The sequence below is a fragment of the Cetorhinus maximus genome, chromosome 18 (assembly GCF_964194155.1).
Source record: "Cetorhinus maximus chromosome 18, sCetMax3.hap1.1, whole genome shotgun sequence".
NCBI lineage: Eukaryota > Metazoa > Chordata > Chondrichthyes > Lamniformes > Cetorhinidae > Cetorhinus > Cetorhinus maximus.
In genome coordinates this window covers 86361445-86378554 of record NC_135896.1, presented here as the reverse complement: position 1 = coordinate 86378554, position 17110 = coordinate 86361445, and the positions used below count along the sequence as shown (strand labels likewise).

The 17110-nt window shown below is 42.8% G+C and overlaps 1 protein-coding gene across 1 annotated transcript in view; it reads left to right on the top strand.

Moving 5' to 3' along the window:
• Window positions 1-10854, top strand: part of LOC144693323 (regulator of G-protein signaling 6-like) — a 190987-nt gene extending 180133 nt beyond the window's left edge. The window contains exon 16 of the mRNA XM_078563120.1: window positions 5025-10854. Coding sequence (XP_078419246.1) covers window positions 5025-5075 — 51 coding nt within the window. The 3' untranslated portion in view covers window positions 5076-10854. The remainder of the gene's footprint in view (window positions 1-5024) is intronic.
• The last annotated feature ends 6256 nt before the right edge of the window (window positions 10855-17110 follow it).

Below are 17110 nucleotides of genomic sequence, written 5' to 3'. Positions count from 1 at the left end.
AGATGGACATCTTAGACCAGAGGTGGGCAACTTGCTGCCCATGGGCCACATGCGGCCTATTAGGGTTCTGAGTGAGTCCCGTGGGACATTTTGTTGACCGTTCCCCACGCACAGGGCCACCAGATTCCACTGGTTTCTCAACACGTAGCTTTTTTCCTACTGGTGTTACTAAAGTGATGCACACGCAAAGCAAGGGAACGTGAAGTGAGGTGCACGCTGATTGCACACAACATTGACTGTGAGAGCCGTGCACTTCCTCTGCGTCCAATCAAAGCACTGCTGTGGTTCCATTGGCATGGCCCACAAGTTTTTATGGGGTCACGGTTAGTGCGATTTCAATCTCACGGCCCACTGAGATGTAGGAGGGCCACTCATGCAGCCCATTCACTAGCCTAGGTTGCCCATTCCTGTCTTTGAGATATTAAATATCACTCAGATTCCCACATTGAATGGTATCCCTCCTAGAATAATAAGAGACACGAGGGATCAGATCAGCTACCATGACAGAGTAGCACCCAAGGACTGAACATTGGTTCAAAAGCAGGCTAATGTGGTACCCATTTTCCTTTGAATGAGTACAGACAGCAATCAAATTGGCATTAACCCGCTGTTACTTATTATTGGAAACAGTGTATTGAGGGATTAAATCCCAAGCTTACTTGGAAAGCCAACATATTCCATTGTGAATCATTGGCCATATGTTTAATCTAGATAAAGAAAATACAGCAGTATAATTTCAAAAGTGTTTGGACTGTACTTCTCTGCCCAGTCTCTTTCATCAAATAGTCAGTTTTCAGCTTTCCAGCCAAAAGGACTAGGGCCTAGAAGTTTGTTTGTGCTGGCCTGCCAGAATCAACTGAGTACAGAATGCAACCCCGATGCCTGAACGGGTAGACCCAAGGAGAGAAAGCACGGGGAAGGAAGAATACCAGAAAGCAAGGAAATTGGGGAGAAGGAGAGAGCAGGGTGGGGAGGGGAACCAGGGGGAGAAAAGAAGTTCTGCACTGGGAAGGAGAATGGAGACCGGGAAGGAAACTAGGCGTGGGGAAGGAATTGATTAGGAAGGTGATTGAGAGAGAAGGTGATGGTCTGTAGGACTGCAGTGAATCCAGGGGAAGCCCTCCTGCTTCCACAGTCAAGAAAGTGTTTTTGACAGGTGATGGCCTCCAGTGTTTCCATTGATGACCATTGGTTAAGCTGCATGTAGACTTGGTTTCCTTGAGTGCCTGATGCTGGCTGCTTTCAGGGCAACCCAATCTTGCAGTAGGTCTCAAACAAATGCTAGGTTCCTTATTTGCACATGCACAGGAATGAACACCTGTTATTTTGTGGGGTCTCTGGGCACCGATACAGTGGGCAGTTCACTTCCAGCTCATAACAAGTGTGCACTTATTGGAGTTTTAGGCACCTATGTCGCATCTGAAAAATGGGTGTGGAGCCATTGGTGTGAATTTTTACCCAAAATTATAGAGTTTTGTGTCAGGTAAGGAGTAAAAGTCTGGAAAATCTGCTTCCTGGCCCAAACCTGCCCACTTCCGGCTTTAACTGGGATCAGAATGTAGATGGGCAGCTAACCCACACTGAGGAGGTGGGTTGGAAATTTAAATATGATAATAAGGTTGCGAGCCTCACTGTCATTTAATTTTTCATCTTTAACTCTAGTCAGTCGGGTTTCCCAAGTTTTGGGGAACCCGGCACCTTCATCGAGGACAGGACTTGGTGGAGGTAAGTGCCTTTGCACCTCGCTCCTGGATCCAGATACAGTACCTTCCTGAGAAGCCTTCACCATCCCTCCTCCCCAAGACCCTCCATGTCCTCCCCCAACCACAAGCCCTCCAAACTCTTCCCAACCATGAGACCCTCCTTGTTTCCCCCCCACCCTCCACACCTCCAGGCCACTGATTAACCCCGTTCCCCCCCCTCAACCAGGTCCCCAGCCGACCCACTACCAGACCTCCAATCCTCCCTCCTCAGTCCTCAACTCCCTTCAGGCTTCTGATCCCAACTGCACCACAGACCTCAGTTCTCCAGCCCCAAGGCTGCCATTTTGCACCCAATGGAAGCCCAAGGTCTGCTGCCCACTCAATCCTCAATCGACCCTGTTTAGATGCATCCCCCTACCCCGAATTGAACCCCCACCCTCCATAACCCAATTTTGAGATCACACACTGACACCGCCCTGCCCCACCCCCACCCAAACGCCATCACACCTTGTACACCCACTTTGGCACAGACTCACCTGAACCTACAGCCCTCACCCAACCGGCTCCCCATCCAACTGGAAGCCAAGCCTCCACAGTGTGAGCAGGAACTTCCAGTATCACCATGACCTTCCCGCCCATCCACTGGGTGGAAGGACTGGCCTTCTGTTTTAAAATCCATGCACGGAGAAAAAGTGAGCAGCATTTTCATTATTATGCATTCCTCACAGGCTTGTTCATTCAGCCTCTAATATCCATCTTGACTGAATTTTGTGTATTGATACAAATAACAACATTGGAAAACTAGTTAAGTCAGTGTGCATTAATATTGTGGGGCAGAATTTTACACTCCCCAGCTGACATGTTTGTAGATGGGGAGTGGCTGTAAAATTTTTCAGGTGGCCTTCCCATTGGGCACCCACCCACCACGACCACGCTGCTATTTTGCACTGGACAGGCAAGGCCCAGGCCAGTCTGCCTACCCTTGCCCCAATTGAGACCCTTAAGTGGCTGATTATTGACCATTGAAGGGCCATTTTCAGCCCAGCCTCAATTTTCAGGCTGGCAGGAGGAGTTCAGGGCAGGGAGGAAGCCCAAAAAGTAACCTGTTCAGGCCTTGGGCAGGAAGGGGGGGTTTGGGGATTGCACCTCCATCAGCAGCCTCCCTTTAACATCGGCCGCAGGCCCCAGGAGGCCTGGTTCCTGCAGGTGCTCCCTACCCCCAGCCTCTCCACCAACGCCCCCACTTCTCCCTGCCCGCCACCTCAGACCTCATCTCTCCATCCTGCCCTGAGACCCCCATAGTTACCGCACCCTGGAATCCCAGGGCTTAGGCTCTGGGGGCTGCTCGCAGTCCCAGTCCTGTCCACTGCAGCTTCAGTCACTGCGGGGACTAGAGAGCAACCAGCCAATCAGATCGGCTGTGGGGCAGGCAGTATCGGCATGAATGTGTTCTCCGCCAATTCCTCGGACGGCGGGAAGAGAAACCTTGCCATCCCAAAACTCTTGACCATGGTTAATCCAGCCCCTTAGACTACATCCAGCATTTTCAGAATCACAGTGCAGAAGAGGCCCTTTGGCCCATTGAGTCTGCACCGACAAGTGAGAAACACCTGACCTACCTGCCTAATCCCATTTACCTGCTCTTGGCCCATAGCCTTGAATGTTATGACGTGCCGAGTGCTCATCCAGGTACTTTTTAATGGGTGTGAGGCAACCCGCCTCCACCACCCTCCCAGGCAGTGCATTCCAGACCGGCACCACCCTCTGGGTAAAAAAGGTTTTCCTCACATCCCCTCTAAACCTCCTGCCCCTCACCTTGAACTTATGTCTCCTCTTGACTGACCCTTCAACTAAGGGGAACAGCTGCTCCCCAACCACCCTGTCCATGCCCCTCATAATCTTGTACACCTCGAACAGGTCACCCCTCAGTCTTCTCTGCCCCAATGAAAACAACCCAAGTCTATCCAACCTCTCTTCATAACTTAAATGTTTCATCCCAGGCAACATCCTGGTGAATCTCCTCTGCACCCCCTCCAGTGTAATCACATCCTTCCTATAATGTGGCGACCAGAACCTCAAACAGTACTCCAGCTGTGGCCTCACCAAGGTTCTATACAACTCCAACATGACCTCCCTACTTTTGTAATCTATGCCTTGATTGATAAAGGCAAGTGTCCCATATGCCTTTTTCACCACCCCACTAACATGCCCCTCCGCTTTCAGAGATCGATGGACACACACGCCACGGTCCCTTTGTTCCTCGGAACTTCCTAGTGCCATGCCGTTCATTGAATACTTCCTTGTCAAATTACTCCTTCCAAAGTGTATCACCTCACACTTTTCAGGGTTAAGTTCCATCTGCCACTTATCTACCCATTTGACCATCCTGTCTATATCTTCCTGTAGCCCAAAACACTCAACCTCACTGTTAACCACCCGGCCAATCTTTGTGTCATCCACAAACTTACTAATCCTACCCCCCACATAGTCATCTATGTCGTTTATATAAATGATGAAATATAGGGGACCGAGCACAGATCCCTGTGGTACGCCACTGGACACTGGCTTCCAGTCACTAAAGCATCCTTCTGTCATCACCCTCTGTCTCCTACAACTAAGCCAATTTTGAATCCACCTTATCAAATTACCCTGTATCCCATGTGCATTTGCCTTCTTTATAAGTCTCCCATGTTTTCACCAATAGTGACAGTTTGGGAGTTCAGGCTTCACTCCAATTCACATTGGTTCACACGGCTGTAATCTAGACTGGAATCTCATTGCAAGTTAATGTGCTGCATTGTTGGAGATGCCACTCCCTAGATGAGATGTTTATTTGAGGCCCTGTCTTCCACGTCTACTGTTTTAGGTGAATGTGAAAGGTTCCTTGTCATTAGCTGAAAAGCCATGTGTTCTTCTGGGGTTTTGGCCAACATGATGCAGCTCGTCCTTCATATCATTTGTTGCTTGTACAGATGCTGTGGTTCACGTAATGAGTGATTTACACAACAGTGACAGCATTTTAAATTAACCCATTGTGTGAAAAGCAGAGAGATATGGTAAGTTTTAACATAAATGCAATCCTACCTTATTATAGAGCTAAAAAGCGAACCTTCCTCCAACACAGCTCAAGATTCAAAGAGAAAAGCTGACTGTCGTGCAGTAGATTTTTGAATTGAGGATGGCACGGAAATTTCACGTGCCCACATTAAATACCTGTGACAACACTGATAATATCAATGGTTAATAGGTGCATCCATCAGCAATAAATGAATCTTAGTACTCTTTGTTAAATGTATTTAAACTTGATTTTATGTTTTCTAGGGTAAGTCACTGACTGCTAAACGTCTTACTGGTCTCATGCAATCTTCCTGACATCTGTCCAGAGCTGCCTTCTGCAGAAAGGGAAGGGCTTGTACCTGCACTCCTGGGAGTCACCATCTGAAGGAGCCACTGTGAAGGGTCGCACTGTACAATTAGACAAAAAGATCATCTTTGAACATTTTAACCTTTCCTCTGTGCAGAATGAATTTGAGTTACCGCAAACGTCATTGAAAAATCTATTTTTAGGAACGATGGATTAGTCCCAGGTGTGACGGAACAGAAATTGAATTGCTGGCTGTCAGTGAAACTATAAAATAATTTCTGACCATCTGATTGGAGGGATGGGGGCGGGAGAGTGAAACACTCATAAATTCTTAGGTTCTGATTGTAGCCAGTCGCCGTTTAGTCGAGAAATACGTGTTAGCAAGAGATTTATGAATTGCATGCTGACTTAGCGCTTAGGTCATTTCCTTTACTGCTTCTTCTTCACAGCTGACAAGCCATCTCCAGCAGGTAGATTGCTGACAGCTTCACATTTCAACTCAATTGTCTATCATAGATGTTGCTTCTTCCTCAGTCTTCAAGCATCTCAAAGAAACAGAGTAGATGGTAATTAACACACCTTCTGTTGGCCAAAAGGGAGCAGCACTAACAGTACTTTGGAGCTAAAAGGATCTTTTGTTCAATGTTGGCTGACTGTAAAGCAATATCTAAATGGATGAGGACTGGGGCAAGGAGAGAAATCGTGCAAAATCATGAATCAGCCGTCAGCTCAGGATTAATCATAGGAGCCATTTGAACATTGCCACAGCATACAAAGGCACCAACTAGCTATGTTGCAGCCCGACTTCATAATCACATTGTTACATCTTACTGATCTGATAGTTGTAAGTACTTTGTGGCAGACTGCAATCTAACTTGACGAACGCAGAGATAAAAATGGCCCTAGGAAAATATGCATCCTGGCCAATGTTAGTTCCTCAACTAACATCACCAAAACAGATTAAATGGGCAATTACCTTATTGCTGGTGGACCTGCTGTGTTTGCAGACTCAATATGGACCACACTTCCAAATGTACATTGTTGTCTTTGAAGCGCTTTGGGACATTCTAAGGACGTGAAATGCGCTAAATATTCCCTTATGTCATCCTCTCCTTTAAATAAATACAAGTTTTTTCTTTTTTCTTATGAACCTCAGGGAGGTCTCCTGTTTCTTGTCAAACTTTTATTCCATTAAATGGTATAGGGATGGAAATTCTCCAGCACAGATATGTTTAATTAAATAAAACAGAACATAAATGAATTAAACTTGAATTGCATATAATTTATAGCGCAGGAAAAGGCCTTATCAAAAATGCATTATCTCTCAGTTGTCCATATTGAAATTCGTTTGCCATTTACATGTCCATTCTGCAAGTTTATTAAAATGTTTTTGTATTTTGTCACAACCTTCCTCAGTATTAACTATACTCCCAATTTGGCGTGATTTTCAGATTTTGAAATCGTACTTCTGATTCCAGAGTCGTTTATGTAAATTGGAAACAACTGTGGTTCCAACACCAATTCTTGTGGAACATCATTTCCCATCTTTCGCCAGTATGAGGAACTACCTTAGCCCATGTTTTCTGTTTTGTAGCTAGCTTGCTTTCTAGTCTGTTATTTGTCCACTGACTCCGCATTCTCTGACTTCAGTCATGAGTCTGCTGTGCAGCACCTTTGAGGCATTCAAGAGGGCATTGGATGATTATTTGAATAGAAGCAATGTGCTAGGGCAGGGCAAAAGGCAGGAGAATGGCACTAAGTCGTAATGCTCATTTGGAGAGCTGGTACAGACATGATGAGCTGAATGGCCTCCTTCTGCAGCATAACCAATCTGTGATTCCATGACCTTATCAAACGGCCTTTTCAAAATGAATCTACTATATTACGCTTGTATTTTCTACCACTTCAGGAGGTTCAAGAGGGTTGGTCAAGCATGAAATCCCTCTGAAAGCCAGACTGACTATTTATTATATTTTCAGTTCCTAGATGATTCCCAATTACAACTTTAAGTAAAGATTTGATCATCTTCCCTATTGCCAGTATTAAGCCAAGTGGTCTATAGTTCCCTGGACTTTGTTCTATCTCTCTTTCTAAATATAGGAATTATATTAGCTGTCCTCCAGTCCTTTGGCACTATTGTGTTTTCTAATGCATTTATTCCTTCCCCTAACTTCTTTTAATATGTGCAGATGCCTCCTTCCAGATCTTGGGTTTTAACCCCTCTAAGTTTAAATAGTTTATCAATTATCTTCCCTCTTCCTCTCTTCAATGTCTTTGTATCATCTAATGTCATTAGTGTCCCAGGTAAATACAGAGACAAAGTAACAATTCAATGTTTTGATCATTTCCCTGTCCTTAGGTGTGAGTACCTTGTGCATACCTTTGTAGCTGTATCCCTAACCTGTATTTACCTTTGATTGTTTATGTCACTTTTCCCTATTTCTTTTTATATTCCTTGATAGTTTAATTTTTTAGTTTCTCTTTGTGTTCTTCATTGGTTTTTTATTAATTTATTTCCTTAATCTTCATATTCCCTAATGTCATCCTCTCCTTTATTGTCGATGGACTTAATGTACACCTTATTCTTCAGTTTCAATTTTACCCTTATTTCTTTATTCATCCATGATATGTCATTATTAGTTGGTTTGTTCTTGTTTCTCAGTGAAATATATTACCCATCAACACTATTGATCATTTTAAATATTTCCCACTGCTGTTCTTTCTCTTTATTTGTCCATTTTATTTCCAGTTTACCTTCCCTTACACTATTTTCATTCTTTACAATCAAGCTATTTTCCAATCTATTGTTTTGATCTTCGTTTTACTTAGGTCTTTCTCAACCTTTATTTTAAACCCTACTATGTTGTGATCACTATTGCCTAAATGTTCCATTATGTTCTCTTTTCTTATCTGCTCTGGTTCGCTATTCATTATTAGGTTAATCAATGATTCCTCCCTTGATTGGCTTCTCACATTTGGGGTAAAAAAGGATTCCTGTACACACTGTAAAAACTCCACTCCCTTTCCCTACCTCTTCTTACTAGTGGATGATTTTAATTAAACAATGAATTAACTCAAACAAATTAAACTTTTGTGTGATTGGAGAAGATCCATTGTTCTGTTGTGTCAGTCGCCAAACTCAGAGTCAACAAGGTTAAAACGTTTGTTTTTACACTTACAGCCACTACCAGTGGTTCGCTATGATCAATAAAACTTCTGAGAAACACAGTTAATGTGATACCAGTTCTTTGGAAGAGGGAGTTTTTGCACCCTAGGTTTGATATTTTCATTCAGGATTTGCTTTTGAGGCTGGCAATAATTGGGAAGGTAGAAGCCATCTTGAAAAAAATAAATAGCCATTCTAGTATTGTACACTTCTCCCAAGAAATGATAAACTGAGGACCCACCTACCTGGTCAAGCTTTCAGCACACAATCTAAGCTAATACTCTTGTGCGGCACTGAGGGAGAGCAGCATTGTTGTTAGTGCCCCCTTGGATTTAAACTGAGGCAACGTCGCAAATATTTGAAGAGAGTGAGTTCTCGCAGCATCCTGCCCAACGTTGGTCCAGCAGACAATGCCATTAAAATTAATCATTACTGCATTTCAATAAGTATTCGCTTTAGAAAGACATATTATAACGGTATGTCAATGCAGCTTTTTAAGGTTAGATGCACATGCAGCATCTTATAAAACAGAGGAAACTAACTGCTTTAAGTCTCACTGACAGACCAGGAAGAACATTTTATAGCTGATTGTGTTCTTGAAAATTATATCGCAGCAAAATCTCCACTTACATATATATGTAGAAAAACATGTAAAAAAAAAATTATAAATTGAAGCATGTACATATAACAAAACTGGAAAAAAAATTGTATTCTTTGCTTCATCTTGCTTGTGTCATTTAAGGGAGCAGGAGATAGGGCTGTACAGTTCAATGCACAATTAGCAATTCTAATTAAAACTATGTTAAAGGTTTGTCCTACAGTCATTGTTGCAGTTAAGTATGTTATGGAGATAATCTGTCATTATATTTTTTAGCACATTTTATCTATAACACTCAATGTGCATTATAACCATGAGAAGGCCGCATGGGAGACGGTGTCATGTCATGTAGGGAACCCGCCTCGATATACTGAAGCATGCCCTTTAACCCTGGCAATGAGCCACAGCCATCAATTAACTGGAGTCAGGAAAATTTTCCATCATCAAACTGTTTTTCAGAAAATTAAAACAAAACAAAATTCCAGTCAAAGAAAAGACAAACATGTTTTATTTTAAGTGGATATATCTTCAGAAACTTAGGGCGGAATTTTACGGGCAGAGCTGTAAAATGTGGCGAGCAGTTCAAAAGTCCACTGACTTCAGCGGGTCAGGAAAATCCCGCCGGCAGTAAAAAATCTGCCTTTAGATTTTAATATCTGTAGCAAAATGAGTTATGAATGCAGGATGTGCTGGATATTTTGTCAAAAGCAGCAAGCTGCTGCAACATTGAGATAGAGCCCTAAGGTAACCATGGTCTTGAAAAGGAGTTAGGCAATTTGATAGCAGAGACTAACTCCAAAGAAAATCTGATAAAAATGCTTTAGGAAAGATTAACTGGTGTTCCCATCAGTTGTTACTTTTGTCTTCATGAAGCAGTTTATCAACTCAATCTCTTGTAATCAAATGTCTTAATCAGTTCCAAATCTTTCAATAATTTGGCACAAGCTGCACACTTAGGCAAGTGCCCTTCTGTGACTTATGTCAAATGTTGACTCATAACTCTGCTGTGAATTGCTTTTGGGCTGTTTTTTTTGTATGTGAAAGGTGCTATACAAATGCAAATTGGTGCTGTTGGAGTGACAATCGAGGTGGTCTCTGAGGACCCACAGAACTGGTAGCCATGATAGGTCCCGATGAGAAGGAACTAAGTGGCTCAATAAGTGGTATTGTGACAATGTACATTAGAACGCCATGGGCAATGTCAAGCACTACACCCTCAATCGCCCCACCCCACCCTTTCACCCCATGAATACCAGCTTCCAGCTGTTATAGGGGCATGGGGACTAGGGTTTCCTGCCCAGTAGAAAGATCCCAGGATTCTGTTGTGCACCTACTACAGGCTCAAAGCAACATTAGAAGGGATCATGAAGGCGTTGAAATCTCTTCCCCACAAAGCTGTGGATGCAGGGGTCACTTGAAATTTTCAAGACCGACATTGACAGATTTTTGTTAGGGTATCGAGAGAAAGGGCAGGTAAATACAGTTGAGGTCAGCTATGGTGGAACAGGTACACAAAGCCTGAGCCTGTTCCTGAGTGAAATCCGGAAGATCCTCATAAGTGTACGATAGTTTGCATTGTGAACAAGCTTAGAAAAAATTGTCAAGGGGCACGGATGCCTTGTTCTGAGAGGGAACTTCAGTAATGCTAATGATGAGCCTCTTATCCATGTAGCAGCAAAATTCACCAACTGAACCTTGCATTGAAGCCACGCTCTGTCTTTATTCCTGTATTCCAAACTCCTGCTAGGAAATGTAGCGTTCATTCATAACATTACCTCCCCACTGGGTTTATCACTCCATTTGAAAGCACAAAATTGCTAGCACAAAACTATGCATGTAAAATATGTACAGTAGCTCTTCCAGTTTTCTGGAAAAACAGTTTACTGCTGGATGGAAAGACTGTAATGGTTTGGCACTTCAAAGCTTTCTGATTGTTTGGTAATTTAGTGGAATGCACCAAAACCTGAGCAATTGCTGTGTCACTCTGTGATGTTTTTATAAATAAACTTGACTCAAATGGCAATATATGATGTGATTCACTGTTTACTCTTCTCATCAAACCTATTGGAACAATATAGGCTCCTCCCCATAGTTGGTTGAAGCTCCAGTTAGCTCAGGAGAGAGGCCTACAACCATCCAGTGTGATCCATCAGCATTTATGTTGTAGTCTCTCCCCATGTTGGTTCAGTGGGTAAGTGTAGCACCCAGTGTTGCACTGAGCCAGAATGGTACTAGGGTTGACCGTACTGAGTGAGTCGCTGTCAGCCTTGATAGTCGTCAGGTCACCAAAATTGGTCATGGTCGAGTCGAGCTAAGGAGAGCTACTGCACCTGATCATTGTCCACTGGAACTCGGAAGTGCACGAGAGGGTGTCAGATGAGGGCAGGATTGAATTTGGCTGTGTTGGTCCTTGCAATGAAATCTTAGCTCACGAGTAAAGAATAGCCATGAGGTCAACCCCAATAGAATCATCACCCTGCATGAGTCAACATCTTCAGGTGAAGGGGCGAATAGAAGAGCTTCTCTGAATTTGCAGTACAGAAGTTTGAGTTCAAGTTAAGATGATTGTGACTGTGCTCTGAGTTTCAATTGGATTGTATAAGGCTTCAGTAATCAGTGGAAACAACCTCATCTACCATGGGCTGAATCTTACCTACATCGGGCAGGCTGGGCGGGAACGGGCGGGGATGGGCACGGAGACAATCGCCGCCCGCGATTGGCTGGGCACTGCCATTTAATGTGGGTGGGCCAATTAAGGCCCGCCCACCATAATACGTGTTCCATAGTGCTCAGCGCTACCTGTGCAGGTGGGGGGGGAGGAGGGAGAGTCGGGGGCCTGCGCTCTTTTGTGAGGCATGGCGCTGCCTCAGGGAGATTGAATGGGCAATAAAAGTTTGCAAAAATTCAAGCAAAAAATTATTTAAACATGTCCTCTCATGTGACATGAGCTGGGACATGGTTGTCAAGTTCACCAAATTTATTTATTAATTTTATAAAACCTTCAGGAAACCTCATCCCTCCCGTGGATGAGGTTTCCTGGAAAACACGAAGGCCGTCTGGGCTCTTTGCCTGCCCACCAACCTTAAGGTTGGACAGGCAGCGGTGTTAATGATGTTAATGACTTCCTTCTGGTTTACTTCTGTCTTTTATTTTCGAAAAATACATGGATCTGCCAGTCTATAACAAATCTATCTGTCATTCAGTCTAGTATTCTGTAGCTCAACAGATTAATCCCTCAAACTATCATTCTATTGCAGAGTGGATCCACACCTCAATCTTCTAATATAAAGCCTCACCATTCAAGATATATCAAACTCTCTCCCATATTCACCATCTTCAGTGTTTAGAGGCATAAATATTTGCTTTTTACATGTTGACTAAACTACCCCCATTTACCAGTGAGAAATAGGAAGCACCACCAATTAAACTGGGTGTTGAGGAACAAGAGCAGAGAGATAAAAATGAGGTAAACATAGTGATAAGTAATGAAGAGGGAGATTAATTTCCTCGCAATCATGTCGTTTACAAAGAGAATTCCATTACCAGTAGGTTTCAGATTGTCAATGTATTACTGAGTATCCATACTTGCAAGAAAGCAGAAAGCTACAAGTCAGTTAGCCTAACACCTGTCATTGGGAATCCATTATTAAGGATGTAGTAGCAGGACATTTAGAAATTCATAATAAAATCAAACAGAGTCAATATGTTTTTGTGTCAGGGAAATCATGTTTGACAAACTTATTCGAGTCCTTTGAGGATGTAAGAAGTAGGGTTGGTAAAAGGGGAACCTGTAGATGTAGTGTATTTGGATTCCCAAAAGACATTCAATAACGTGCCGCCTAAAAGGTTATGACACAAGATAAGAGCCCAAGGTGCTGTGGGTGACATATTAGCATTAGAGGATTAATTAACAAGAAACAGAGTCATGATAAATAGATCATTTTCAGGTTGGCAAACTATAACGACTGGAGTGCCACAGGGGTCAGTGCTGGGGCCTCGACTGTTTACAATCTACATTAATGACCTGGATGAAGGGACAGAGTGCATTGTGGCCAAATTTGCTGACAATACAAATATAGGTAGGGAAAGCAAGTTGTAAGGATGACACAGACTGCAAAGAAATATAGATTGGTTGAATAAGTGGTTGGTAAATAATTGGTAAATATTTGGTAGCATAAAATTACCAAATCGAGTTTAATGTGGGAAAATGTGAGGCAATGCGCTTTAGCAGGAAGAATGGGTGCTGGTGATAAAGGGATGGCAATAATCATGGGTGGCTTTAATTTACATACAAACTGGAAAAATCAGATTTGGCAGTAGTAGCCTGGATGAGGAGTTCATAGAATGCTTTCAAGATAGTTTCTTAGAGCAGCATGTTCTGGAACCAACCAGAGAGCAGGTTATATTGGATTTGGTATTGTGTAACCTGACAGGATTAATTAATGACCTCAGAGTGAAGGCACACCTAGGTGAGAAGAGTGGGTCTAAGTCTAAGACCAGTATTTTAAACCTAAATAAGGGCAACTATGTGGGCATGAAAGCTGAGCTAGCTGAAGTGAACTGGGATACTATGCTAAGCGAGAGATATTTCAGAAAACTCAGAATAAGTATATTCTACTATAAATAAAAATTCTGAAGAAAGGACCCACCATCCGTGTTTAACTAAATAAGGGAAAGCATCAAACTTAAGGAAAAAGCATATAACTGAGCAAAGATGAGTGGCAAGACAGATGATTGGTCATAATATAAAGAACGGCAGAGAATGACTAAAAGGTTAATCAGAGTAAGAAATTAGAGTATGAAAGTAAGCTAGCTGGAAATGTAAGAATGCATAGCAAGAGCATTTATAGGTAACTAAAAAGGAAAGCAGTAATTAAGTGTTGGTCCTCTAAAGGGTGACAATGGGAAGTTAATAGTAGATAATAAGGAAATGGCGGATGAAATGAACAAATATTTTGCTTCCGTCTCCACTATAGAGGATGTTAAAAATATTCCAGTAATAGCTATAAATCAGAAGGTGGAAGGGAGAGGGGAACTTGGTGAAATTACAATCACTAGGGAAGCAGTACTGAGCAAACTGATGGTGCTGCAGACTGATAGGTCTCCGGATCCTGATGGACTTCATCCGAGGATCTTAAAAGAGGTGGCTAATGAAGTAGTTAATGCATTGGTGTTAATTTTCCAACTTTCGGTAAATTGTGGAAAGGTTCCATCAGACTGGAAAGTAGCAAATATAACCCCTCTAATCAAGAAGGGAGGCAGGCAGAAAACAGGAAGCTATAGGCCAGTCAGCTTAACGTCGGTCACGGGGAAGGTGTTAGAATCGATCATTAAGGAGGTTATAGCTGTGCACTTAGAGAAACTCAAGGTAATTGGGAAGAGTCAGCATGGTCTTGTGAAAGCGGGATTATGTTTAACCAATTTATTGGGGTTCTTTGAAGTAGTAACATGCATTGTGGATAAAGGAGAGGCTGTAGATGTGCTATACTTGGATTTTCAGAAGGCATTTGATAAGGTGCCACATTAAAGGTTACTGCAGAAAATAAAAGCTTATGGTGTAGGGGGTAAGATATTAGCATGGATAGAAGATTGGCTGGCTGGCAGAAAACAGAGAATATGCATAAATGGGTCTTTATCTGACTGGCAGGATGTGATGAGTGGAGTCCCGCAGGGGTCTGTGCTGGGGCCTCAACTTTTTACAACTTATATCAATGACTTAGATGAGGGGAGCAAAGGCATGGTAGCTAAATTTGCAGATGACACAAAGATAGGTAGGAAAGTATGTTGTGGAGAGGACGTGAGGAGGTTGCAGACCGCTATAGATAGGTTGAGTGAGTGGGCAAAAGTCTGACAGTTGGAGTATAATGTGGGAAAATGTGAAGTTGTTCACTTTGGAAGGAAGAATAAAAAAGCAGAGTATTACTTAAATGGAGAATGACTGGGGAGTTCCGAGGTGCAGCGGGATCTAGGTATTCTAGTGCATGAGTCACAAAAAGTTAGTATGCAGGTGTAGCAAGTAATTAAGAAGGCCAATGGAATGTTATCCTTTATTATGAGAGTAATTGAATATAAAAGTAAGGATTCTATGCTTCAGTTATACAGGGCATTAGTGAGGCCCCAACTCGAGTGTTGTGTGCAGTTTTGGCCTCCTTATTTAAGGAAGGATGTAAATGTGTTGGAGGCAGTTCAGAGGAGGTTTACTAGATTGATACCTGGAATGAGTGGGTTATTTTATAAGGAAAGGTTAGACAGACTGGGCTTGTTTCCATTGGAGTTTAGAAGACTGATGGGTGACTTGATTGAAGTGTATAAGATCCTGAACGGTATTGACAAGGTGGATATGGAAAGGATGTTTCCTCTTTTGGGTGAGTCCAGAACTGGGGAGCACTGTCTTAAAATTAGGGGTTGCCCTTTTAAGACAGAGTTGAGGAGGATTTTTTTCTCTCAGTGGGTTGTGCGACTTTGGGACTCTATGCCTCAGAAAGCTCTTGATCTACAAGGGAGTCAAGGGATGTGGGAGGAGGCAAGAAAGTAGAGTTGAGCCCATGATCAGATCAGTCATGACTTGATTGAATGGCAGAGTAGGCTCCAGGGGCTGAATTGCCTGATCCTGCTCCAATTTCCAAAGCTCTTATGCATTTACAGTCATGTCAAACCATTCTCAAGAACATAATACACAGTGTGTTACTTTGAAGTGTAGTCACTCTTATTCTGGGAGGAATTTATAGTCCACTTATGGAGCGTCCAGGCATTTATCCATTCCCAATTTTCATCACCCCTCCCAATCCCTGTGATTGCCTTTAGCCCTACAACCCTCTGAAATCGGTGTACTCCTTCAATTCTGACTCCTTGCACATCCTCGATTTCCATCTTTCCACCATTGACAGCTATGTCTTCAGCTGCCTAGACCCTAAACTCTGGAATTCGTTCTCCAAACCTCTCTGTCTGCCTTTCAAACTTCTTTTAAAACTCTTCCTAAAACTACCGCTTTGACCAAGTCTTGGTCCTAATATCTACTTCCATACGGTGTCACGGTTTGCTTGATTACACTTCTGTGAAATACCTTGGGATGTTTTACTACATTAAAAGCACTATAGAACTGCAGATTGTTGTTGTAATGGTGGTGCTCTGCTACTATTTCCTCCCCGCGCCTGCTACACTCAGTACTTGTGATACAGATACTGTTTAAAGGGGGACCCAACCCCATATCGAGTTGGGGTCAGTGCCAGAGGGCTCTAGCTGCGACACTCCTCGATATCAGTCACATAGATTTTCATTCCACAATGCCCTCCACTCCTAAGTCTTTAGTTTGAAAGAACAAATGTTTTGATATCTCACCTGAAGAATGGCACCCCCTGCAGTGTAGCAGAGCAAGATCTGCCTAAATGGTGTCCTCAAGGGGCAAGATCAAGTTGCCAAAAGTGACAGAGAAAAGGGGTATTGTAGGAAATAACTTGCCTAGAGAAAAACTGAGGGTCCATGTGAATTTTGGGGCATTATCAGATTGAGTGCCCATTGTACATAATCGAATTATACAGCACAGAAGCCCATTCAGCCCATCGTGCTTGTACCGCCACTTTGAAGGATCTGCCCAAGTAGCCCCACTGCCCTGCACTTTCCCAATAACCTTGTAAATTTTTCTCCCTCAAGTTTTTATCCAATTCCCTTTTGAAAGTTACTATTGAATCAGCCTCCAAAACTCTTGCAGGTATTGCATTCCAGATTGTAACAAGTTGTTGTGTAAAAAAAATATTTTCCTCATTTCCCTTCTGGTTCTTTTGTGATTATTTTAAACCCGTGTACTCTGACTGCCAATCGTCCAGCTGTAATGGACACAGTGGCCCTGGTTTTTTGCTCCTGAGTTGGGTAGTGAGAGCTGGGAAATCACCCAGCTCTTTGTCCGAGTTGCTTTATTAAATATTAGGTCCTCTAGTCCTCACCCCTCACACCCACGTGTCGTGTTATTATAATGACATAATACCTTCATCTTATTTACTGTACAAGACACAAGGCAACAATCACTCATAAAGGATTGGGTAAACACGTTGTGGTTTCATTTATTAAGACTAGTAACATGAGAACAGTTATATGTAAGTGTGAAGCTTGAAGGCATCAGAGTTGTGTGTGCATGCTCTACTCAAAGCAAAAGTGAAACTAAGGCTGGATCGCATGACACATTTACCTTCTAGTGATGCGATGCTGATATCCTTTAAAGGCATATTACAACACTCCTTACTCCCTAACACTCTCCCCATACCCTTTTTATTCTAACTCATGCC